The 27,098-nt window shown below is 43.5% G+C and overlaps 1 protein-coding gene across 2 annotated transcripts in view; it reads left to right on the top strand.

Annotated features, from left to right (window-relative positions):
- Positions 1 to 27,098, top strand: part of KIAA0930 — a 65,741-nt gene that overhangs the window by 37,937 nt on the left and 706 nt on the right. The window contains exons 2-9 of one of the 2 annotated variants that reach the window (XM_081191795.1): positions 3,440 to 3,588; positions 9,152 to 9,259; positions 13,005 to 13,082; positions 13,207 to 13,308; positions 21,277 to 21,417; positions 23,074 to 23,268; positions 23,835 to 23,997; positions 25,158 to 25,313. In XM_081191795.1, the coding sequence (XP_081047921.1) occupies positions 3,440 to 3,588; positions 9,152 to 9,259; positions 13,005 to 13,082; positions 13,207 to 13,308; positions 21,277 to 21,417; positions 23,074 to 23,268; positions 23,835 to 23,997; positions 25,158 to 25,313 (1,092 nt within the window). The remainder of the gene's footprint in view (positions 1 to 3,439; positions 3,589 to 9,151; positions 9,260 to 13,004; positions 13,083 to 13,206; positions 13,309 to 21,276; positions 21,418 to 23,073; positions 23,269 to 23,834; positions 23,998 to 25,157; positions 25,314 to 27,098) is intronic. The other variant, XM_081191796.1, reaches the window with a different exon arrangement.

Genomic DNA, 27,098 nt, shown 5'->3' with positions numbered 1-27,098 from the left:
CTCATTAGCTTTAGGGACATAATAGGCCAGTTCAGAGCATGTGTAGGTTGGCTGTATTCATTGCAGCAGAATTTTTTATCAGCTCATCTGTCCATTTCAGGTGTCCTGCAATTTTAAATCCAGAAAATTGATTTCAAGCAGTCTCAGTAAAGATGTGAAGTTGATATAGAATCATAGAATTGTAGAGTTGGAGGGGACTGTGAGGGTCATCTTGTCCAGCCCCTGCAATGCAAGTATCTCAACTGAAGCATCCATGGTAGATGGCCATCCAACCTCTGCTTAAAAACCTCAATGGAAAGAGAGTCCACAGCCTCCCAAGGGAATCCATTCCACTGTTGAGCAGCTCTTACCGTCAGAACATTCTTCCTCGTGTTTAGTTGGAACCTCCTTCATTGTAGCTTGAATCTGTTGGTTCAAGCCCTTCCCTCCAGAGCAGGAGAAAACAAGCCTGCTCCATCTTCCATGTGACAGCCCTTGAGATATTTGAAGAAGGCTCTCATATGTCACCTCAGTCTCCTCTTTTCCAGGCTAAACATGCCCAACTCCCTCAAGTGTTCCTCAAGGGTCTGGTCAAGGTCACGTCACCCAGTGACCCTTGTGGCTGAGTGGAGATTTGAACCTGGATGTCCCTGCTCTGTGCTCAAGTGTCCCCCACCCCACCCCACCCCCAGATGCAACTATAGTGAGCTGCAGTGCCATGATCTACTTATATAAGAAATTTGAAAAAGGTCAGGTTCTTATTCAGCCAACTGAAGCACCATGAGATAGTTTTTTGAGGGAGGCAGCTTTTATTTTATGACAAGCTGCTGTGTGTTTATATTTTATAGTTAGCCTCTCTTGGCGGCTTCTCTTTATTGAGTTAGTACAGCATAGTGGCTATCAGTTAAGAAGTTCCCATTTCAGATCTCACCTCTTCTGCCTTAAATATGTGATGTCATCTGACTTGGCTTGCCATCTGTGGGTCCTTGCCATGGGATCACATTCATCCAGTGCTTTACCTCACTGGCTCCCGGTGGAGTCCAGGGTCAGGTTTAAGGTGCTGGTTTTGACCTTTAAAGCCCTATGCGGCCTAGGACCCTCGTACCTACGGGACCGCCTCTCCTGGTATGCCCCACGGAGGAACCTAAGGTCCACAAATGACAACATTTTGGAGGTCCCAGGTCGCAAGGTGGTTAGATTGGTCTCAACTAGGGCCAGGGCCTTTTCAGTACTGGTGGAACGCTCTGTCCCAAGAGACTAGGGCCCTGCGGGACTTGACATCTTTCCGCAGGGCCTGCAAGACAGAGCTGTTCCGCCTGGCCTTTGGTTTGGACTCAGTCTGACCCTTATGTTTCCCTCCCCTTATGGTTTTGATCTATTGTCTACTTTTAAAATGAGGCTGCATTTTAAATTGCATTTTAACCTGTATTTTAAATTGGTTCTCCCCCTTCTTCCCCCCCCCTATTATGTTTTTACTGTGATTTTATTGGTGTTAGCCACCCTGAGCCTGGCTCTGGCCAGGGAGGGCAGGGTATAAATAAAATTTATTATTATTATTATTATTATTATTATTATTATTATTATTATTATTATTATTATTGATAATGGTGACTTAACATTGCGGGGGTGTGGAAAAGATTCTTTAAAAGATGTACAGGAAGAATTTTGAGCACTCAGAAGCAGCACTATATAAAATTGCATTATAAATGCTGAATCTTTTAAATTTTTGGATAATTAAAGATTGCTTAATTAAAGTGGTCCTCCCTGAAAGAAAAGACCCTGCATACAGAGAACTGGTATGTAGGCTTTCACCCCCCACCCCCCCCACTAGGAAAGAGCTTTCAGATATTCAGCCTGAAGGAAGAGCTTTGTCACTTGAGTTTCATGGCTGTGCCTTTGCCCAGGAGTAGAGGCAAAGTGACTCTGCTCCTGCTCTTTCAAAATCAGCGAGTTGTTTTTGCTCACGAGATTGTCCTCATTCACCCGACAAATGATCTTGTTTTTATTTCTGCTAGAAGTGCTTCAGTTGGCAGCCGGGACTGGGTGCGCAGCTTCCCTTCCTCTCCCCCATGCCGTTTTGGGTCCCTGTAGGGTAATTAAGAGGGGACCTTTTCAAGATAGTAGCATATTTCATGCAGGCTAATGCAGGAGTGGTAATTAAATGATTTGCTTTCTATGTGGGGTCTTGCCAAGACTCTCTTGGCAGTGAGCTGCAAGCCTCCGTCACCAGCTGACAAGTCTCAGCAATAACCTGTAGTAAATAGTGATAAAAGCTGCGCTTCACATGATCTGCACAAGGTGCCTTTCTAATGATGCTTGACTTTTCTGTTCTCTCCCCCTTATGATATCTGAGCAAACAGAAATACTGTACATTTTTTCAGGATGAAGTCTTCCTTCTGGTAGTGCTGGAGCTGAGTGATGGTCACTGTTGCAAACACAATGGGACCTCAGTAAGCCAACAGTCTGAAAACACCCTGTCCTGGGGGAAACACCTCCAGTCATCTCAGAGTGAGGAAGCAGCTTTGCTTCTCCTTTCCACTTCCCCTCCTCTGAAACCAACATGCTTATGGCAGCTGAAGCTGAGGGCGGGCAAAGCAAGGAAGATGCCTTGCTCAAGTTGTCTATAAGCTGACAATGATTGCCTTGTATTAATGACAACGACTAATAATGGTTGATCATGAATCTAAATTATTGCTGGGGCAAGCAGGGACACCGCTGTAGAAATGGGTTCCTAAATGTCATTGCTCTTCCTTTTTGCCGTTGAGATTCCCTCCTCCAAAGGCCCAGCGCAAAGTCCAGTTCAGTACTTTGTCCTCTTGGCCAGTTTTCTCTCCTCCTCTCACTCCCTGGGGTTGGGGAGAGCCAACTGGAGCTGCAGCTCACCTGGGGCCGGTTGGCAAGGGAGACATTTGTTTCAAACCTCCACTCTCAAAGGAAGTTGCGTTATATATGAGGTTTGCGTGGCTGCCACATAATAAAAGGTGGGACTTAACCGGGTAGGATCCTGCTAGGAAACAAATGGAAAAAATTGGCCAGCATTACAAGTTCAGCCATTTGGTGTTTTAAAAACCGCTGCAATGTGGGTTCGGTGGTTCTTAATTGTCATCTTGATTGTGATTGTAAGCTGTTGGTTTTTAATGCAGTAATGCTGCAACTTACGCTGCGGTTGCATTCCAGGGATCGTGCCTAAAGCCCTAATTGTTTCTAGTCAAAACCCATTGGCTTCAGTGGTGGTTGGGATTGCCAAAGTCATTTTTCCTGGAAACCCACCTCCTTTCCACTTCTTTTTATTTTTTATTTACCACATATGTAAAGCTGACGGCACACAAGTTAAATGCATGTAAGTTGTGGGCCTACTGTCTTGTGTTTTAATGTTGTAACCTGCCCTGCGACCTTAGGGTGAAGGGCAGACAAGGAATAAATCAAACCAACCAACCAATATGGATCTCTTTTCTAAAAGGTTGTTTCAAAGATGACCGCATTGTATTCTGGACTTGGATGTTTTCCACTTACTTTATGGAGAAATGGGCCCCCCGGCAAGATGACATGCTCTTCTATGTCCGAAGGAAACTGTCATACGTTGGTGGAGACAATACAGATGGGAAGAAGGTAAGTTGGGTAATGGAATCTTACACCCAAGAGGCACATTTTCCGTCAGGTTAAGTGCAATTTGTGTTTTGGCACTGCCTGCATTCTGAGCAATGCTGTGTGTCGAGAGATGCCGTAAAGCTTGGATAGACTCTTGGGATGTGCTGGCTTATAAAAATTAAAGATATTTTTACATGAAATATTTGGCCATCATGATCTTAGGCAATGAAATGGGAAAGAATACTACAATTGTGTGTTCTGGGGTGCTTTGCCACGTTATAGCACTTAGAACCCGGAGGCCATTTGTATGACAGTCGGTGCTTGCGATCATGTGGTAGGTATTAGCTCATGTTATAAAATTCTAGAGGAAATGAAACATACCCACTTAACAACCACTCACCACATTTCCCTGAATATAAAGTTTGTGAAGCTGGCCACAAGTACCCTTAAATCGACCTGATTTGGAGCTATTTTGTGATGATTAAAAAATCCACTTGGAAGTCAGAAGACAAATGCATTTTGTTTCTAGATTGGGCATTATGAAATGTAAAGATTGTAACCTGATGTTGTTGTTGTTTTTCAAAAGTGATTGTATGATATAGCTCATGGGTAGCAAACATTTCTCAGCCAGAGACTTGCGTTCCCTCACAGGCAATCTTCTGGGGGATGGATGGCAGTGATGGGCAGGGGCAGAAGTGGGTCAGGCTATGGGCAACAGATGCAACAGGGCACATTCAACTGTGAACAGTCCAATGTTTCTACTCTCTCTCTCTCTTCTCCCTCCAGGCAAACATGAGCCATTCTTGCAGTTCAGGGATACATTCCAGCCAGGCAAAACCAGAGCAAGGCGAGAGGGGCCTGGTCTTGGGAGAGTCTCAAGGGCTAACTAGAGAGACTGGGAGGACCACAGTCCATCCCTGGGCTTCGTATTTCGCAGCCCTAGACTTAAGGGCTGCAATAGAGACTTCAGGGCTTTGCTCACGTTTATTCTCATAGAGAACACTGTTCCATTTGTGAGAGAGCAGCAAATCACACATATGCTGTATCAAAACACATTGACACAACGTGAAGAACTGTCTCTGTGAGACAGGAATTGTTTCTGTGTATATTTATGTACTTGTGAATACTTGTACCTTGGTTTTCGAACAGCTTAGTTCTTGAATGTTTTGGCTCCCGGATGCCGCAAACCTGGAAGTGACTGTTCTGGTTTGCGAACTGTTTTTGGAAGCCAAATGTCTGACGGGGCTTTCGTGGCTTCTGATTGGCTGCAGGAGCTTGCTAGCTGCAATTTGGTTTCCAAATGTTTTGGAAGTTGAACGGACTTCTGGAACGGATTACGTTCGACTTCCAAGGTATATTTGAAACTTCCTGGTACCTGAGAATTTGCTCAGAGTCAAGGCTATACCACAGTGGATTTCAAAATGTGTTCTGGAGAGCTCTTGGGAGTTCCTCAGAAGCTTCTTGAGGTGGGCTGCATTCATGAGAAGCATTCATGAGAAGCTTTTTCTCTGACAAAGAGCTTGCCCAGTCCTGGCACCTTTCCCCTGCCATATGCAGCTACCAGAGAATCCTGGTTGGGTCAGGGCACATGCTCGATTTATGTGGCACTAGACCCTGTGTGAGGGACGCGGGTGGCGCTGTGGGTTAAACCACAGAGCCTAGGACTTGCCGATCAGAAGGTCGGTGGTTCGAATCCCCGCAACGGTCCCTGCTCCTGCCAACCTAGCAGTTCGAAAGCACGTCAAAGTGCAAGTAGATAAATAGGTACCACTCCGGAGGGAAGGTAAACGGCATTTCCGTGTGCTGCTCTGGTTCGCCAGAAGCGGCTTAGTCCTGCTGGCCACATGACCCGGAAGCTGTATGCCGGCTCCCTCGGCCAATAAAGCGAGATGAGCACCGCAATCCCAAAGTCGGTCACGACTGGACCTAATGGTCAGGGGCCCCTTTACCTTTACCTAGACCCTGTGTGAGGTGCAGAGGAATTCCTCAGCATGCACCTCTAAGCAACAGAAGGTAGAAAAAAATGTTTGAAGAACTATTGCACAGGGCTATACATTCCTCTCTTTCTAGGATATTTGTTATCCTAAATCTGGACTACTCTGTTTCTCTTAGAACTGCAGGAGAGGAAATAAAATGGCTCTTCTAGGCGTCTGTCAGTATCTCCAACTCATCTGCCCAGGTGAAGAATTGAGTAGGTGGCAGCTGCTGTGGCAGCATCAATGTGCTGGGGGAAATAAGGCAAGCCAGGGAGTGGGAGAGATGGAGTGAAGAGCTATCGAGCGAAGCAGGAAATGGGGAAGGCTGGAGCGGAAGAGAAGCGGGAAAATATACATGAGTCATTCCCTCCTTTACTTAGGTATCACTAACACCACTTCTAGTAGCGTATTCTTTCCTTCTGATAGGTTAAAAGCTTGATTTAGTGATAGATTACAGGTTGATGAAATGTCTCTTCCTTTTTATGAGTCTCGTTTAAGGCAAAGTGCAACCAGATGTTTATATGATAATGTATATTGATTTGACATAAAATGCGACCTGAAAGCTGGAAGCACTGTAGAGAGTAAATCTTCTCACCAGTGCAGAGGTGGTTGTGTGAGGAGGAGGAGGATGCAAAATTTTCCATTTCCTGCAGAATGATTGCTTCCTGTCATGGCAGAAATGTGGATCTGTGCATGCTTGTGTTGGCTCATTGTGGCATAGGTAGCTGTGGCAATTTTGTTTTCAATGAGAGAGGAGAAAGTGGCAGCTTGATATGCCATCAATTTGTGGTCTAAGTTGGAGAAAATGAGAAATCACAGTGTTTGGAGGTGATAAGACCGTGGGGAGGAAGGAGAATCTCCTTTGGCTCTCTTTGCTTCTCCTACCATGGCTGATCTTGGGTCTTCAACACAGTGGAACAGTCGGTGCCCTGAACCCATGTGGTGAGAGCCCCTAGATATGTAGACCAAGGATGGCCACCTTCTGTGTTCTTGGAAGCCCCTCTTTTCCTGACTGTGGCCTGGTGTAAGGCTCCACAATAAGATGAGCAGAAAGAGCTCTGCGTGTGCTTGCGGTGTGGACACTGCTGGGATGTTGCATTCGACCCCAAACAAAGATGTATTGTTAACATGGGAAGCATATTTCTTTCCCTTGGCAAGTGGCACCTTCTTCTGCCCATCTCTCTGCCCAGCTCCTCTTCCCCTTCTCATACTCCACGCTGCGCCTGCAAAAAACAAACTGTGCAAACATTCTTATTTTCACATATGTTGTCCATAAAATAATGTTATTGATTTAGAATAATTTTATAATCTACTTAATCAGACACAACCCTGAGTTGTGTTTATGTAAAATATAATAAAATAATTATCAGTGCTATATGAATAAAACCACACTGCCTTTTTGTATGCATTTTGCTTTTGTTTTTTAATTATTTCTCTGAACTGGGAACTGTGTTTTTGTCAAACTTTGAGAAGTGCAAAAACCAAAGAAGATTAGTCTGGGTTGTGCTTGGCAGGGGGTTGGACTCGATGGCCCTTGTGGTCTCTTCCAACTCTATGATTCTATGATTCTATGATTCTAAGTCACTTCACGTGAAATTGTGGACTGGACAAATCCTTGAGCATCCCCAACAGCTGCTGTGCCCTTATGGAGAAAGTGGTCATCTTCCGTAGTCTGTTCCCTTGATCCTTTCAATTACTTTTCCTTGCTGAAACATGGCCTTCCTCCCTTTGACACAGCCCACCAATGCTGCCTCCTCCTCCTCCCCTGCTCCTCACCCCCCACATCCCTATCCTGCTGCTTTTTTAACCTCTGCTGTCCTTTGCATCCCCATGTTGCTGTTCTCTGTCACCCTCCTGATGTCTGGCTAGTCACCTTCCTCGGCAACAGTGCCCATTCTCTGCAGTGAGGTGAAATTTCAACATTCATGTGGCTAGTCCCTCTGACCTAGCTGCCTCCCTGTCTCCTCTCCCTTTCCTCTTCCTTCAGTCTTTGCCTCTGAACTGACTCTCAGCACACACTGCCTTGGGCTCTCTCTGGATCTCGGCTTCACTAAGGGCTGCTTTGTGCCTGACCTCTCTGGTGTGGAAATCTTGTGTCTCCTTGAATGTCACGCACTGTCTATCCTCCTCATGTGGTCCTTCTATGGCCCACTCATCCAGCAGCCTTCTCGGAAGCATTATCCTGTCTTCTCCTGTTGTCCTCCTCCCAGTGTGAAATCTGGAAGCCCCTAGTCATGAACCGGCCCATGGGCGGTGGATACAGATTCAGTCGTTCGGACTCAAGGAATGAGGCAGTTGAGTAGCTCGGCAACTGTATCCATGACTGAGCAGTCCTATTTAGGATCCACTCTGCTCACGCTGAATAGGGGCAAGGGCTAGAAAAGGCGCCCGAAACGTAGTCTGCCTCCCTTTTTCCCTGACTGGATAACTGTGCCCAGTGGGGTCACCACTCAGCGATCACAAAAGACAATTGAAATTTGGAACATGGAATATACGGACATTGTTGGATAACACAGACAAGGAGCGTTCCAAACACAGAACTGCCGTCATCACAAGTGACATTTTAACATTAATATTGCAGCGCTTCAAGAAACTCAAAGAGCAGAAGAGGGACAACTGAAGGAAGAAAAAGGAGGCTACAGATTCTTTTGGAAAGGTCTACATGAACAAGAACATGGAATACATGAAGTAGGCTTTGCTATCAAAAATGATATTGTGAAGCTCTTGTCAGAAGTCCCTACTGGCATTAATGAGCGACTTTCAAACCTTTGAATAAAACTCACCCAAAACCAACAGGCTACTATTCTAAGCGCTTATGCACCAACACTGGATGCTGATGAAGACAATTTTTATTCTCAGCTGGATGCCACCCTGATTTTCATGCAAGAGTTGGGCGAGATTTCGATCTGTGTCCTGGGACGATTGGGAAAGAAGGAATTGGCAACAGCAACCAGAAAAGAATCTTACTTTTGGCTATATGTGCAATTCTTCCTGAAATTGAAAAAAAAGTTCTTTTTAAGTGCTAACTCAACTATTGCACATACAATTGATATAGGAGCCCAACTCCTCCCAGTCTGTTCAATAACCTCCATAGCCTCCTGTTGAGAAATATCTGGTGCTGCATTCTGGAATTGCAAAAACAGCTTATTTATTGCAATTCTTTGGGTTTACTGTGGATAAGCTGTGAAATGAGTGGAACTTCTAGGCAGCCTTGAGCTATAACACCTCTCATATTAAATTTTAAAAAGGGGGAGGAGAGAGTTTGGGAGCAGGTTGAGTTAAAGTCCAAAGGGAGAAATATTTGGAGTTCATAATGGTTACTTTGAATTAGAGTGGTGGTGGCACCACTGCTTCTTATCACTGTTCCTCTCAGTCTCAGAAAAGAATTGCAAAAGACTTGTGATAATCTGAGGTTCAAACCCAATTTTTGGAAGTTACAACCTTGAATGACCACTGCTTTGAATAATCTCCCTGCCCTTTTCCTTTGCTTATGTTTCTTGACTGTGAGCCTGTGGGCAGGGGCTACCTTTGCTTTTAATAAATTTGTAGCCACTCAAATATGAGTTTCCCCCTTACTTAAAGACACCTTTTGGGTTTTTCCCCCTCAGCAGGTTGAAGTGGAAGTGTACCGCAGGGATTCTAAAAAGCTGCCTGGCCTGGGAGATCCAGATATCGACTGGGAGGAAAGTGTCTGCTTGAACCTTATCCTGCAAAAGGTAGCCTAACCTTTCTGTTTCTCCAGGCGTTGATTTATTAATATAGGAAGCCCCTTCCCTTTATGGAACACAGATATTTTGTCTGTGTGTGGTTGTGATGGGAAGGCAGTTTCATTGGCCCTGTGCCCTTTGCTTCATACGGATATAGGATTTTCATCTGTCCAAAATTGCCTGCGTTTTGACAGCCGGGCTGCCTGGTCAAGGGCAAAGGCTGTAGAGCATTTCCTTTGCATGCAAAAGGCTCACTTCCTGGCATCTCCAGATAGGGGTGGGAATGTCTCCAGCCTGAGACACTGGAGAGCCGCTGCCAGTCAGTGTTGACAATATTGAGCTAAATGGTATAAGGCTGCATCCAAGGTGGTCATCCATATATGAGCTCTTCATGGAGTGCTGGGGCTTATGTGTCGCTTGTGAATTGATGGTGACCTGTGTTGCTTGTTGCGCCAAGCTGGAAGAAGGCATCTAAGGAATCAGTCAAAGGCCAATGGTGCCTACCATTTCCAGATGCAGCTTTGTTTCCTAGCTGGCTGCAAGGCAAGACCAGTATTTTGGGGATTATTTTGAAGAAGCATCGTCCTTCTCCTTAGTGCAAATAGGATAATGTAATGGAAGCTGTCCAGCAGCCCCAAGAAGGGAAAAGAGAGAACTTCTTAAAGTGCCTTCTTGGGGTGATAATAGAAATATTGAATAGTAGGGTTGGAAAGAACAGTACCCTGAAGGTCATCTTGTCCAGGCCCCTGCAATACAGGAATGTTCCTTAAGTTTGGAAAGAAAATCAGCTCTGTCCCAGAATTTGCATTCAGAGGTGACAACTTGATATTCTCAGGGGAGGGGGTGGGGAGCCCAACTTCAGTGCTTCTCAAATATTTAAGGGTAAAGGGAGAGGATCCAGAAGCTGACTGTGCCACTTACCTTCCATTATTCAGTAGCATGGCAGGTAGAGGCACAAGAACCAGTCTCTTGGATTTTGTGACATAATCATTCTTCTGCCGAGCCAGTTCATGTGTCTGGGCTCTGCTCTTCTCATATCCACAATCACTAACCCACATCCATCACATAAACCTCAGGGGTCCAGCTTTACTCCATTCTGTGTGTGCCCTTCTGTATGTAGCTTTTGCTAATGCCTTGTCTATTTTTTCTTAGTGTTGTGAGTGTCTAGTAACTGTCCAAACCACCAAAAAGAAAGTGTTCAGGTATTCTCTTAAATCAGGGGTGGTGTGGTGAACTTCTGGCTTTTCCAGTGTTGGACTTCATCCCTCATCATTCTCAGCCTTTATGATTGATTTTCAGGTTTGGTACGGGTCCAGCAACATCTGGGCAGTCACAGGTTCTCTACCCTGGTTCTAAATAATACATATGCTAGGAAGATGGAAACTACTTACTTGTGGGTTCATTCCATAGCAGTAATAAAGTGTATAAATGACTGCAATGGCATTGGCAGGTGTGATCACATGGGACTCTTCATCCTGGGATTGTCCAAACTGTGGGAAAGGTCCATGTGATCAGCCCTAGTCACTCTGGATATGTTCCTATGTAATGCTAAGCCACCATTGGTCTTAAAACAAGGTTTGTTCAGCAAACCATGAGTTGTCTCACTGATGAGCCATGACTTTTGCCCCCATAGTTTGTTTTGTTTTCCATTTGTTCTTCGGTTGTGTCTTTGTAGCTTGGTGTTTAGAGATAAGGTGGCCACACAAACCTAAGCACGACTGTTGAAGACTGGATTTTCCGAATCTTAACATTCTTGTTTAACCATGGTTAATGGGCCACCTTGGTCGTCTCTTCCACCCTGGTTGTGTTCCTACATAATGATAAGCCATTGTTGGTTTTAAACATTGATTTAATATTTTTATTTCTGGAAGACCCTGACCTCAAACCACACAGATTCTGTTTTTAATGCATATCAATGCAAAATATATGTCTGTGCAATTTACTGTAATCATACATTGGCTGTGCACCAGTGGACAACCATTCTGAATTATATCAGCTATAGATGAGAACAATTGCTGGTGAGATTACTATGTTGGAATATACACAGTTCTAGGTTGAGCTGGCGCCTGTCATTTCTGATCTAGAAGACAATTGTCTCCTATTGTGTCAGCTTAGCAGCTCCTGCCTTAGCTGTTGCACAGTATGTTGGAGTACAGAGACAGATCTTTGTTTCCACTTAATTGACAGTCTAGACTTCTCTGCAGTTTTATTACTCGTTGAAGATGCTAGACATCATGTACACCCTGGGAGTTTTCTTGCTCAAAATTTGGAATCTTGACTTTTTTAAAAAAAAGAGAGAGAAATGATTCAGTTTTTAAAGCTGTTATATTGTTGATTTACATTTAGTTTTAATCTGTGGTTTTAGCTGACTTGAGCACTCTTTAAGGAAAGACTGGATTCAAATTCCATAAAATAGATGTTGGGTCATTCTAGAATGTTTGTCATGTGCTGTGTTCCCTTTTTTTAGCCCAACAATATTTAATTGTTAGATCAGTCAACTAAAAAAGCAAGAACCCATCTCTGGTGGTCAATTTTCATTTGGGGGAGCTAAAAGTTAATGGTTCACCTCCTTGCTATTGAGGCTGTTTTGATTCTGGTGTACTGCTACAATAGACAATTAAAAAGAAGACATGAAAAACGACATAAGTAAAATAAGCTATCTTACCCTTCTGTATATTGAGAGTGTGACAGAATTCAAACGCATCATCAAAAAGCAGGTAACTTGTCAACTACAGTGGTACCTCAGGTTACATACACTTCAGGTTACAGACTCCGCTAACCCAGCAATAGTACCTCAGGTTAAGAACTTTGCTTCAGGATGAGAACTCCGGTGGCGTAGCGGCAGCAGGAGGCCCCATTAGCTAAAGTGGTGCTTCGAGTTAAGAACAGTTTCAGGTTAAGAACGGAGCTCCGGAACGAATTAAGTACTTAACCCAAGGTGCCACTGTACAAAATTTTGAAGATGGTGTCTGCACTTAAAACAAATAAAATCCCTCTGTCGTCCCCCGTCCCCCCCCCCCCAGGTTTCAGATGTGCGGATGTAGCTTTCTGTTCCCCTTTCAGACTGGTTTTGCCCTTGGAGAAGTCCTCCTCTTTCTGTTGGCCTTTGTTCTCTGTCCTGCTATATTTATTGTCACAGAGTAGGAATATTAAAGCTGTGATGGTGAAACCTCTGCAGGTAGAAGTGTCTCTGGCTGCCACTGGCCAGAGGTGCCAACTCCCTGGGGCCTGAGCACCCACAAAATTCTCCATGAAGGGACTGAGCGCCCACAAATTTCAGTGCCACTGAATTGCACGCTGCATTGCACCCATGACCTCGGGCACCCATGATTGGGGGCCAAGCTGGCACTCCTGCCCTTGGCTGACCTTCTCTGATCTTAGGAAGGGTCAAGGTAAGCAGAAAGGTCTGGCAAAGGAGGAGTAGAGGAAAGAGGAAACAGGCAGCTCAGAACAAGAGGAGACAGCATGATCCTCGTTTGATAAAAGTGCTGTTTTTGAACTAGGCTGTGTGTGTCCTGGGAGGAGGGTATCTGCAGAGCAGTTAGACATTGGCTGGGGAAGGAACTTGCCTTTAAAAAGCAGACCAGAGTATTTATGAATCAGAGAGGAAATGGAAACTGGAAGGTCACATTTTCTCCTCTAGTTGCTGACGCTGGGGAGCAAAGCTTATTGAAAAAGCTGTTAAGGCTGTCATTCTGCTTTGGTTGTGTACAACCATTAATGCTTCTTTTCCAATGCCTTGGTGTTGTTTCAGCTGGATTACATAGTGACTTGTGCGGTGTGTACTCGTTCAGATGGAGGGGATATCCACATTCATAAAAAGAAATCCCAGGTGAGAAGTGCAGCTCATCGTGAGAAACTTGAAGGGACAGCCTTGATCTCAGCCCCTTTCCCTTCATGTACATGCCAATATCCATGCAGCAAGCTAATAACATCTTCCAAATGGTTTCTTCCAGCAAGTCTTTGCATCTCCAAGTAAGCACCCTATGGATAGCAAAGGGGAGGAATCGAAGATCAGCTATCCAAACATATTTTTTATGATTGACAACTTTGAAGAGGTAGGTCACTCACAAGAACAGATGCCATTTCCTGTGCTTGTCTTTAATTTCAAATAGTTGTGGTAGCTCCAGCCAACAGTGCTGTGTTTACTTAACGTAACTGCACTGCATGGGAACATCTGGACACATCTGAGTTTGTTTCCTCTACTTGTATTCCTTTTCCTTAGAAAGCTTGGAGCAGATTATGTGGGGCTCCTGACGGTCTCCCCTCTGAGCCTAGGCTGGCTCTTGGCTTCTCTGTTGGTACAGAGGACCTGTAAACATAGAGGAACCTTACCTACATGTGTTAATCACTTGCAGACAGACATATGCAAAATACTGTAAAGCAAGTTCAAAGCCCAAAGGAAAGACTTGGAAAAGCTCAGTAACTGTTTAACCTGGTTAAATAAAATGCATGTCAAAATTTTGCAGTATCTTATCAAATAAACCACAGAGCCTAGGGCTTGCCGAGCAGAAGGTTGGCGGTTCGAATCCTTGCGACGAGGTGAGCTCCCGTTGTTCAGTCCCAGCTCCTGCCCACCTAGCAGTTCGAAAGCACGTCAAAGTGCAAGTAGATAAATAGACTTCCGGGGGCGGCGCGAAACTGTAATGGCGGTCCTCTTCGAGCTCTGAAGAGGGGCTCCGCGGAAAAGGGTCGTTCGCTGCGGCATAGCGACGACCCATCAAGATAAACCACGGGTAGAGTGAGCCCGTGGCCGTGGGACTCGGCGGGCACCAGAAGCTGCTCCGAAAACACAGAAGGGACCCCGTAAGGAGACCCGGAGTGAAGGAGGGGTAGCGGTGCTGTGAGTTCATCGCTCTTTCCGCGGAAGTGAAGCCGCGCGGCCGTTGCAGATGAGCACTGATCCTTCTTCCTAAAACCAACATCAAACTGCAAGTAACATACCCGTGAGTAAAGGGTTTAAAATTGGCAAAGAATCTGTTAAATTTGGCTGAAAACGGGAGACGAGAAAAGGGAAGTCCGTCTTCCGACATTGCTGACAAGATCAAAGCAAAGCTTTAAAAAGCGGAAAGCGCTTGAAACGGGACTGTGGGAAGTTTTAACTTTTTCGTGCTATTAAACCTGCTCTTTTTCCTGCTGAATTGAAGGTGGAAAGGGACATTGATTAAAAGAAGGAGTGACGGGGACTTCTCTCCTACCTCCTTTTTTCTTTGGGTCGTATTTTTAAAAAGCCAGATCGTCGGGCTGCCGGAGAGGGAGACTGTGTCAAACTGCGGAAACAGTTGCAAAAACTTTGCAAGCGTAACTGATACATTTGAGCAGAAAAGACTGGACGTGATATTGTTGCAAGCACCTCTTGTGAAATTTTGCTGAACTTTAAAAGGTGCTTTGGGGAATTCTGAGTCTTTGAAGGGACTGTTGGATTACTGAATTTACTGAGTTGAAATAATTTGGAACTTTAATGGCGGATTACTTCCTTCTTTGTCTTTGAAACCTGGTGGCACTCCCCCTACAGGGCTTTCGGATTATAAAATCCTGGGAACTGACTTTTGTTTTGAATTCCACTTCACTGGTTGTTTATAACTGAATTTGTCTCTCCCATGGAACAATAGACAATCTGACCTTGAACACTGACACATGTGTAATGAGTGGTGCAGGGAGAACAAGAGCATCTAAAGCTAAGGAATCTAAAGAGGCCAAGGAAAAAGAAAAGGAAAGAAAACCAGCACAATTTGTACAAACAACACTGACCCAAGGACGCCGATCGTCGGTGCCAGCTGTACTGGTGACCCAAAGGGAACAAGGGGAAATAACTGAGAAGGCCACTGAGGAAGATATGGCAGCAGGTGGGTCAGATACACTATTAAAACAAATATTGGAGCAATTATCAAGTTTAAACCAGAAGGTGGACGACCAGTCTCTGAAGATAGATAAAGCGACTTCCTCGATTCAAAAATTGACTGATCAAGTTTCCCAGCACACGCAAGCCATAGAGAATTTGCAAGGAGCAACAGCTGAAAATCGGGAATTAGCTGGAGAAGCAATCCAGAAAGTGGGAGCTTTACAAAAAGAAGTTGAAGAAATAAAGGGAGAAGTTAAGCCCCTGCACAAACAGGTGGGTGAACAACAAGTTTATCTGTCAATGGTGGAACTGAAAAATCGCGAGAATAACATCAAATTGAGAGGCATCCCGGAACTTGAACAAGGAGACTTGATTGGATACTTGACACAGGAATTCTCGAAGTTCTGGGGTTTAAAGGAAGATACAGACTTCAGGATTGTCTCGGCATATAGACTGGGAAGATTGGTAAGGAAAGACAGATCCAGAGACTGTTTGATAATTTTAAGATCAAAGGAAGAGAGAGACAAGATCCTAGGTCTCCACTTCAAAAAAGCAATTGAAATACAAGACAAAAGGGTGGAAATTTATAGAGATATTCCGAGACAGTTGCTGGACCTCAGAGCCACCTATACAGAACTAGCAAAATTGTTGAGACACAACGCAATTCCCTATAGGTGGGAGTTTCCACAAGGATTATCCTTCACCTACAAAGAAAGGAAGGTTAAAATTAGAACACCTGAAGATAACCAAAAGTTCCTTCACGACCACGGAGAAGATCTCCAAAAAGGAGTGGATTGGCTTCCAGTTTTACCAGCACCAATACTGCCTGGAAGCGGGCCAACGCCTGCACCCTCGGGACCTGAGCAAAAGGAAGACACCTCATCCTAAGAACATCTTAATTAGAACAGGATGTCTCTGCAGCTACTTAGTTGGAACATAAATGGCGGGAATTCCCCGGAAAAAAGAAGGAGGATATTTCATATTCTAAAAAAAGAACAATTGGATGTAATATGCCTTCAAGAAACACATGTGACTAGGCTCCATAGGAAAGTATTAATCAATAAAAGACTTGGCCAAGAATTTATCTCATCAGACAAAGTTAAAAAAAGAGGCGTTGTAATTTATGCAAAGGAGAACCTGTCACCAAAATTTCTATTCAAAGATGATCATGGAAGAATTCTCGCAATTGAAATCCAAACACAAGGGGAAAAGATTTTGATATTAGGAGTTTATGCGCCAAATGATGGAAAATCAGAATTCTATAAGAAGCTGCATGAGACAATGATGGACTATTTGGACTATTCTAACATTATTGTGATGGGAGATATGAATGGGGTGGTGTCTACAAATATGGACAAATCCCAAAATCAAAACTTAACAACAGACGGCAGACTCCCTAAAACCTTTTTTGAAATGACAGACAATATGGACTTGATTGACATTTGGAGGACAAGGAACCCCTTGGGTAAAGAAGGAACCTTCTTCTCTGAGGCCCACTTGTCATGGACACGAATTGACCAAATTTGGATATCTAGAGGGCTGGCCCCGAAAACAAGAAAAGTGGAAATCTGCCCAAAAACCTGCTCCGACCATAATGCCTTAAAAATGGAATTGAGACTTTTCCCAACTGGATCCTTCAGATGGAGAATGAATGACACCTTGCTAAGAGATCAAGAGATTGTTAAGAAGGCCCAAAAAACGCTAAAGGACTACTTTGAAATAAATTTGAATACTACGGTGGAGAAAAGAACAATCTGGGATGCAAGTAAAGCTGTAATGAGAGGGTTTCTGATACAACAGAATACAATAAAGAGAAAATTTTGGAATGGAAAAAAGGAAAAAATTCTAGAGAAAATAAGTGAAGGAGAGAAAAAGTTGAGAACCAAACCGAAGTCAAAAGAGGTGCTAAGAGAGATCAAATTCCATCAAGCACAATATTCGAAACTGATCAATCAAGAGATTGAGTGGAAAATTAAACAAATGAAGCAGAGATCGTTTGAATCAGCAAATAAATGTGGAAAGTTGCTAGCTTGGCAGTTGAAAAAAAGACAAAAGTTAAATACGGTTACAAACTTGGAGATTCAAGGAAAAATAGTTCAGAAACCAGAAGAAATAAGAAAGTGCTTCCACAGATACTTCAAAGAGCTTTACGCACAGGGGCCTCAGAAAGAACCGGAAATAGATCAATTTTTGAGGATAAATGGACTACCTAAAATAAGCCAAGATAAAAGATCAATTCTTAACAGCAAGATAACTCAACAAGAAATTGAAGGTGCCATCCAGAACATGCAGCTGGGCAAATCTCCAGGCCCGGATGGACTTACCTCCAAATATTATAAGACTTTGAAGGACTTCTTGATACAACCGTTGTTGGAGGTTTGTAACCAGATCATGGAGGGGAGAAAGGCACCGGAAACGTGGAAAGAAGCATTCATCACATTGATTCCCAAGTCAGAAAGGGAAAAGACTCAGCTTAAGAACTACCGTCCCATCTCACTCCTGAATGTGGATTACAAAATATTTGCAGACATTTTAGCAAATAGACTTAAAAATGTACTAAATGAAGTAATTCACAAGGACCAAGCAGGCTTTCTCCCTGGTAGACATATGTCTGACAACACCAGGAACATTATTGATATATTGGAGTTGTTGCGAATTAGAAACACAAGGGCTGCCTTAATCTTTATTGATGCGGAGAAAGCATTTGACAACATCTCTTGGATGTTTATGAAGAAAAACTTGAAAGGGATGGGAGTGGGACGGGGTTTTGAAAATGGATTAGAAGCAATCTACTCAGAACAAAAAGCTAAACTGATAGTGAACAATGTGGTATCGGAGGAACTCCAAATTGAAAAAGGGACACGACAGGGGTGCCCTTTATCCCCTCTGTTATTTATTTCTGTTCTGGAGGTATTGCTGAATATGATCAGGGAGGACCAGTTGGTGCAGGGTATAGTGGTCGGAGCGAAACAATACAAACTGAAAGCTTTTGCAGATGACCTAGTCATTACAGTACAGGAGCCAGAATCTAGCACAAAAAGAGTTCTTGAACTTATTTTGGAGTTTGGTCGGGTGGCGGGATTCAAGCTAAACAAACAAAAAACTAAGGTTTTGGCCAAAACTTTGACGCCTACAGAGATAGAGGGGTACCAGAAAGAGACAGAGCTAAGTGTGGTTAAAAAAGTGAAATACCTGGGGGTATCTTTGTCCACCAAAAACTTAAATCTATTCAAAGATAATTATGAAAAATGTTGGTCGGAAATTAAAAAAGACTTGGATATTTGGTCAAGATTGAAACTTACCTTGTCAGGCCGAATCGCAGCTATAAAGATGTGTGTTTTGCCAAAAATGTTATTTTTATTTCAAACCCTCCAGGTCGTGGACAGAATGGAATGTTTTGGAAAATGGCAGAAGGATATCTCTAAGTTTGTCTGGCAGGGCAAAAAGCCCCGAATTAAATTCAAAATACTAACTGACTCAAAAGAAAGAGGGGGGTTTGCCCTGCCGGATTTAAGGTTGTACTATGAGGCTGCAGCCTTCTGCTGGCTGAAGGATTGGTTTCTGTTGGAAAACACTGATGTCCTAGATCTGGAAGGGTTTGACAATGTTTATGGTTGGCATGCATACTTGTGGTATGACAAGGCGAAGGTTCATAAACTGTTTAAAAACCATATTGTCAGAAAATCAATTTTTGCCGTCTGGATGAAGTATAAGGACTTATTAGAAAGCAAGACCCCGAGGTGGTTATCACCAGTGGAAGCCAAGATTTCTAAAAAAAGGCCCAATATGGAGGCCCACTGGCCAAAATATTGGGAATTGATTGAAAGAGTTGGAGATAATTGGAAGCTCCAAAGCCAGGACAAACTGAAAAATAAGGTGCGAGATTGGTTACATTATGCTCAAATTCAAGAGGTATTTAAAATGGATAAAAAAGTGGGTTTCCAGTTGGAGAAATCGAAACTGGAGACGGAGTTACTAGAACCAAAGACTAAGGTACTTTCGAGGATGTATGACTTGCTGCTTAAATGGAACACACAGGATGAGACAGTTAAATCTGCTATGATAAAATGGGCACAGGATGTAGGACACAACATTATGTCTGAGGACTGGGAAAGGTTATGGAACACCGGTATGAAATTCACGGCATGTAGTGCCTTGAAAGAGAACATTATGAAAATGGTATACCGGTGGTACATGACCCCAGTCAAGTTGGCTAAAATATATCATCTTTCTGATAATAAGTGTTGGAAATGCAAGGAGGCAGAAGGGACATTCTTTCACCTCTGGTGGACCTGCCCGAAAGTAAAGGCCTTTTGGGAAATGATACATAACGAGCTGAAAAAGGTATTCAGATATACTTTTTCTAAGAAACCAGAGGCCTTTCTTCTGGGCATGGTGGACCGGAAGGTGCCAAAGAAGGACAGAACCTTGTTTATGTATGCAACCACAGCAGCTAGGATTCTTATCGCAAAGTTCTGGAAGACACCAGATTTACCCACACTGGAGGACTGGCAGACGCAGCTGATGGACTACATGGAGTTGGCAGAAATGACTGGCAGAATTCGAGATCTGAGCGAAGAAACAATGGAGGAGGACTGGAAAAAATTTAAGGACTATTTGCAAAAATATTATAAGTTGTTTGAATGTTAAGATTGCGCACGATTAAGAAACCTTATGCTTCTGCAATTTATTTAAGTAAATGATAAAGTAAGTATTGATGGAAAAAAACGAGACAAATTAGAAACAAAATATTATGTTTATTAAGAGTGTTAAAACTAAATTACAAATTTTCGAAATTGGTAACATAATAAATTTAAAGGTATAATAAGATGGGAAACAAGATAACAAATTGCTGAACTGGCTAGAATAATGAATGCAATGCCGAGAGGATGCGAGGAGGTCCAAAAGCGAACTCTCGAAGGACGTTATGAAAGTTTCTTAACTTTTTCTTCTTTTTCTTTACTTTTCTTCATATATAAAAAATGTTTCTTGCATGTTGCTATGTAAACAAATCTGTTAACCTATGGAAAGAAACGCAATAAAAATTTTTATAAAAAAAAAAAAAAGTGCAAGTAGATAAATAGGGAAGATAAATGGCATTTCCGTGCACTGCTCTGGTTCGCCCGAAGTGGCTTAGTCATGCTGGCCACATGATCCGGAAACTGTATGAAGGCTCCCTTGGCCAATAAAGCGAGATGAGCACCGCAACCTCAGAGTCGTCCACAACTGGACTTAACGGTCAGGGTCCCTTTATCAAATATTGCCAAAGGCTTAGAGATTGTCCTTTTCCTTAGACACTCTGAAGGTTGGCCCTGGGCAAAACTGGAGGTTGCTAATCCACCATATCCAGCCCCCCGACCTGCTCTTGCTGGCAGAGCAGAAGCACCTTTGTACTCTTCTGCCCTTCCTCCTCCTCCTCCTCCTCCTCCTCCTCCTCCTCCTCCTCTTCTTCTTCTTCTTCTTCACTATTTCTCTCCCATTAGAAATGAAAGGGAGAGATTCAAGTCAGTTCTTAAATTTCCCCTGGACTTGAGGGTCTTTGGGGGGAATAAGAAGGCCCCCCATATACCACCTTTTGGCTCAGCTGATGACAAGGTGGTGATGGGAGACCTGGTGTGTGGTCTCTCTCTCTCCCCCTGTACCTCCCAGAGGTCCAGAGAGAGGACTGCAGCCTCACCATGATTGTGTTGTCTTCCTCAGTGGACAGTAGACCTTATGTCAGCAGAATTGGGAGGGAAGCACTTTCTGATGATTGCCCCCGCCCCATGCCCCTTTTAGGAAGAACAGAGGTGTGTTTCAGTGGGGAAGGGGAGATAAATGAAAATTGGTTCCCTTTCTGTTCAGTCCCACAACCCTCAATTTCTCCCCCCCCCCACATTATATTGTATTAAGTTATGCTTTGTGAGCATTTTGGGCAATTTCATGTTTAATGCTCTTCCCCCTACTGCCCTTCTTGCTCAAAAAAATAAAATAGGATACATTTTAACTGCTACAGGTTTTATTGCTTCCAGGCCAATCATTTTGAATTTGCTTTTCTGAAACAAAGTCTTGCATCGTGTGCCTTGAAAAGGACGCTTATATTTTGCAATCTATGTAAAATAGGCGGCAGCAAATGAAGTTTTAGTTATCTAGAGCTACTGTTTTTTCCTCCTACTAAGTGCAAGTTTTTCGGATGTTCATTTAGGTGTTCAGCGATATGACTGTAGGAGAAGGTGAGATGGTCTGTGTGGAGCTGGTGGCCAGTGACAAAAGCAACACCTTCCAAGGAGTCATCTTCCAGGGATCGATCCGCTACGAAGCCCTCAAGAAGGTCTATGACAATAGGGTGAGAGCCCTGCAGAAATATGGAAAACTATAGGAAAATAAAATAATGGAGATTGATTTGGACTGATAATGAAAAGTGTGACACATGATTAAAGCATTTAGGATCCACGATGGAGTGATGGGAAGCCGTTATAGAAATTGTGTATAAGGAAAGAAACTAAGCATGTGGGAATATGTAGTTTTCTTTTTCTGAATGTGTGCTTTTTTTGAATTCAAAAAAGCATTAAAAAAAGACAATGGGGTGAGAGCCCTTTTGGTGATGGTCACCTGCCTAGCTAGGTTGATACCTCACAGGTGACTGCACTAGGTATTGCTGCATTTGCCTCATTTATGCCTAAAGTGACTATTGGGAACTGGGGTGCCTGTTTTCTACAACAACATGGGGGATAAGTTTACCCTGGTCCCTTCCTCACTTTACCTTCTTGTGCTGCACTGCTACAACTCACTGGGAGAAAAGTGCTTATGTGGTCAGGGAGCAGGGAGGGTTCAGTCCCAGTTTACTCCTAAGCCTCTGACTCTTTGAAGGTAAAGCCAGAATTTCTTAAGGAGCCATAAACTGTTACTAGGAGAAGCAAAATCCACTTGAGTTCTCTTGGAAATGTGAAAGGTGTTTGGGTGTAGAAAACTCTCAGTCCAAATGTTGTACCAGCTTCATGCAAAATGTTCTGTGCATTTCAAGAACTTTCTAGATTATCCTCTGTTTTTAGCCATGTGCCTAAATGGTTGTGTATAAACAAACCAGACTGCCTGGAGAATTCCCTAGGCTGCCACAGATAAAGACCTCACACCAGTTGTCACCCACCTAATATCTGAAGGTGGAAGCTCCTGGAGCAAGATCACCAAAGATGACCTTTAATAAACAAGCAGCTTTGTATGAAAGAAGGAAGTCCTTTAGATACAGTGCTGCCACTTTTTCTTTTTCTTTTTTAAGAGTTTGGTAGCTAAAATCAGCACTTCAAATTATATTCAAGACGTAAGTGGAAGGCATTTAAGATTTTCTAGTGCAGACAAAATATTATCAGATACGCAAGGCCTGGTCCACAACCTGGTTGCTGCATTCTGAGCCAGCTGAAGTTTCCAAATGTTTTCAAGGGTTTGCCCACATTCAGTTACAGTTATTGAAACTGAACATGGCCAGAGCATGGATAAGACTGAAAAGGGCATCTCTGCCCATAGAAGGCTGCAGTAGGTATACTGGCCTAAACTAGTGGAAAGGGCTTCACAAATATAAAACAACAGTAAATGCAGACTTCAGAAACAGCAGACACAATAAAATGATCAAAATATAGATCAAAATTTTTTTAAGCAAATGTAGATAATAAAAATACTTGTCTAGGTAAACAGAACTCTCTTTAGCAGGTGTCAATAAGGGTATGATTGTCCTTGCCAGATATTAATTGGCAGGAAGTTCCAGAGAAGAGGAACTGCCACACTAGAAGGTGAAGTTCTTAAAAGCACGGAATGGACATTAAGGGACAGTTTTAGAAGTGCCAGTTCCACAGAAACGAATCTGGCTTTTCCACAGATCTAAATTATTATTAACCCCTGAGATAACAAAATGCCTCAACCTGGCACCTGAATGATAGCAAGGCAGGCATCAACCTTCCCTGGGCTGGGAATCCCATAACCAGTCTTACATTTTTACTGTTCGTTCTAGGTAAGCGTTGCAGCAAAAATGGCACAAAGGATGTCCTTTGGCTTTTACAAATACAATAATATGGAATTTGTGCGAATGAAAGGGCCACAAGGAAAAGGACACGCGGAAATGGCCGTGAGTCGCGTTTCAACTGGTGACACGTCTCCCTGTGGGACAGAGGAAGATTCAAACCCAGGTTCACCTCTACATGAGAGAGTGAGTTAAGTTCTCCAATCTTGGACTCTGGAGAACTCCGTTTGTTGAGGAGCCAGAAGTGTATCTTTGCTGTTCAAATCTACCTCTGTTGGGCAGGATGTCTGCGTCAAATAAAAACCAAAACAGTAGAAAGAATTCATCTTGCAGCTTTGGAAACCAGTTTGACTCTAAAGTGAAACTGTCAGAAAACCTTTAAATATCTCCTTCTCTGTTAAAGTTAGAGGATCTAAGTAAAATTGCCTTTGAAGTCCAGGTATGTCTTCTATAATGCCAGTTGGCAATCACTGTATTAAAATACTGGATATTTTGCATTAAAAGGTCAGCTGTCCCTAAATGGTCACTGTACATAAATGGTGGTTTGTTCATGTGTGTTTGTTCAGTAGCCAGAAGAATGCATTTTCAAAACAGTGTTCAGGAAGCAGTTTTTATACCCACCAGACTGCAATTCAGAGCAGATAACCATTGAATGAGGTTCAAAATAAAATACAATGTCAATCAAAACATAGAGCAGTCAGTATTATCTCATAACCTTGCTTCCCAATTTATTTCTGATTTTCTTCTTTCAGGTCACTTCATTCAGCACACCGCCAACTCCGGAACGGAACAACCGCCCTTCTTTCTTTTCCCCTTCCCTCAAAAGGAAAGTGCCACGGAATCGAATTGCTGAAATGAAGAAATCCCATTCTGCCAATGACAGCGAAGAGTTCTTTAGGGATGATGATAGTGGAGGTGAGAGAAGAGTGATCTTGAGGCATGGCTGGGCTTAAGGGATGCTTGCTGCTGGGGAGTACACTGATGTCACTAAATCAGGCTGGGATTCTCTCAGCCCAACTGTGTGACACACAAAAATGAGAAAAGATGAACTAAGGTAGTAGTCCCAGTGAGAACTAGAGTTCATGCCTTTGCAAACTAAACTTAGATATATTTGCTTATCATCATCACTTTGACCCATGGAACCTCCTAGTGGATCCGATTGTGGTATTCACAACTGTGGAAAACACTACATTGTGGTGGGAGGTTATCTTGTGAGATTAGCAGGACTGGACAATAAATCTGCCTGAGGTTGATACACAAGCAGGATAATGAGGTGACATTACCGTTTCGTATTGAAGGCGTTGGAAATTGCGTTTTTGAATGTTCCCTTACTTAAAAAGCTCTTTGCAAGTGGAAAACTAGCGCAGTGGGGGAGGGCAAGACTAGAACCTTTTCTCCCAGATGTTGCTCGTTTTCTACTTGCAGGGAGCTTTTTAAGTGAGGGAACCTTCAGAAATGGCTCCCCACCCCCGAAATGCAAAATGTGTTGGTACAACTTACCATTGCAGAATTCTATCAACTCATTTTCTGTTGCATTTGTGGGTCAGGTCTAAGGTGATGCAGAAGAAGCTATTCTGTGTAGTGGGAAGGACTTTTGACTAACTGGCTTAGGAGCTTGAGGAAGATGGACTTGCTTAGAAAGACAATTGCCATACTTCATTCCTGATGATGGCGTTGTAAATAAATCAGTGATAAAGGACATGCATTTAACTCAGAAAAGGTTCTACATTCTGCTCATGATGCCTCCAGCAACCGAATCACAGGGAACCAAGCAGGGAACTTCAAGAGTTTCCAAGTCAGAGAAGGTAGTATTGAGTTGAAGAATGGGCTGATTTGTATATAAAACACACACAGCTCTTAGCTGCTGAATGGAGCCTCTCCTGTTCAGAGGGCAGGATGCCTGTGATTGCTGGGTGCAGGGCTGTGATATTCATCCCTTGCCTTGTGAGCTTCCCAAGGCAGTCTTGGCAAATGGGGTTCTGCCCTTGAAGGGCCTTGTAGTCTGTTTGCTGGACAATGGTTTTGGGGGCAGTAATGTCTTGCTTACTTCCTGCAGCCTTGTTGTATTTTGGCAGATCTGCACAACGCAACAAACCTACGCTCGCGGTCTTTGTCTGGAACAGGAAGATCTCTGGTGGGCTCATGGCTGAAGCTAAACAGAACAGATGAAAACTTCCTTCTCTATGCACATCTAACCTACGTCACATTGCCATTGCATCGGATCTTAACAGGTGAGAAAAGCCTCATCCACATTTCAGAACAGGACACCCTGATGCTCACCAGCAGCTTCTCCTGCACGTGCCTTGCTGAAATGAGTGGCAGGTATGGAGGAAGGTCTCCCATTCTGCATATGGGTGCTTGTGCAGGAGACATTCCCAGTGGAGTGTGCCCCTTCTGTCCAAGTGACAGTTATCTCAAAAGCGTGAATTAACTCTAAAAGGGAGCACAGCTGGGTAAGTTTTCAATAATGTATAAATAAAGTTTTCAATAACCAGTGTGAAGACACCTCAAACAATTGGAGCTGCTGCTGATCTGTCTGGCAAGTGGTGAAGAGAATTCAGCCATTATCTATTAAGCAATGAAGTGAGCTTCTTCTTCTGTTCCTTCCGGCACCTCCAGGAGAGTTTGCGCAGCCCTGGGACCACGTAGGAGAGCCTGTGCTACAGCTTGTCACAGCAGTATTAACCCACATTCATGGAATTAGGGACATTGGCATTGGATCTGTACTGAGCTAGTTGCACTTCGATTCTGTTGAAATCAGTGTGAAAAATTAGTTATAATTCAAATTCCATTGCACTTCAGTGCAATTAATTTAGGGTTGCATCCAATGCTGCAGAGTTCCACTCTTGCAATGGAGGTTCCTTTTCCTCTCCTCTCCTGCACACCCTCAAAACCTGCTTCGGTCTTTGGAGGATCCTCCAACCCTTCTGAGCAGAATCTGAAGGTGTGCAGGGGAGAGAAGTCTCATTGTGCAAGCAGCACAGCAGGGCTGGATACAGCCCACAGCCAGCAGTCCAACTCACAATGTCTCTTGTTTTGATAGTTCAAAGCAATACCCCATTTTCAACCTCTGCCAATAGCCATTGTGCTTTGGATGGTTGTGTCTACAAGGTTTTAGCTGCAGCAGCAGCACCTTCATTTCAAGAAAGAAAGGTACATTTTCCCCATTAGACTCACCGCCCTTGACAGTCAGGGTATCTTTGAATGTTTGTGTGTGCGTTTCAAATTTCAGCTTTTGTGACAGTGTGGAAGCACTTTAACCATTAAGGGGTATGTTTTGTCTACCCCAATTTCAGCCGAAAGGAAATAATGTTCCCCTCCTAGTTGTTGTTTTTTTTAACACTAAGCCAATGTTGAGTACATGTGGTTTAAAATGTGAGGGTTCTAGCTTACCGTATTTTTTTGCTCCATAAGATGCACCTGACCATAAAACGCAACTAGTTTTTAGAGGAAAACAAGGAGATAAAAAATCTGAATGAAACAGCGGATGTATGATTTTTGTGGTTCATGCTGTGGCCACAGACATGTGATCTGATGGTGAATTTGGGGTGACCCACTGCAAAAATCCTGAGGATCCATGGGCTTTTACCTCCCCCCTCCCAGGCATCCTGCTTTATCTCTCTTCCGATCCCACCGATCAGCTGTTTCCTTTCAACACTCCCTTCCCTCTTGTTTGCCTTAGTGTCTTTTCCTTAGCCAGAGCAGTTTTTTGCTCCTCCTTTTCTTCTAATTTCTCTCCTTATTGCTTTAGTCTTCCTGTTTCCCCGCTTTGCAAGTTTGCTGTCTTTACCTCCCCTCACCCAGGCAGCCTCCTTTATATCTAGCGTCCCTTATCTCTCTCCCCGATCGGCAAACGATCAGCGGCTTTGTTTCAACACCCACTTCCCTCTTTCAAAAAAAAAAAAAAAAAAAAGGCATGATCTGCTTTTTGCCCCTGGGCAATTCGGCTCCAGGGACCACACAGTTGCTCCATAAGACGCACAGACATTTCCCCTTACTTTTTAGGAAGAAAAAAG

This window comes from Podarcis bocagei (genome assembly GCF_964188305.1).
Source record: "Podarcis bocagei genome assembly, chromosome: 4".
In the NCBI taxonomy this organism is placed as follows: Eukaryota; Metazoa; Chordata; class Lepidosauria; order Squamata; family Lacertidae; genus Podarcis; species Podarcis bocagei.
This window is presented reverse-complemented; position numbering and strand designations above follow the sequence as displayed.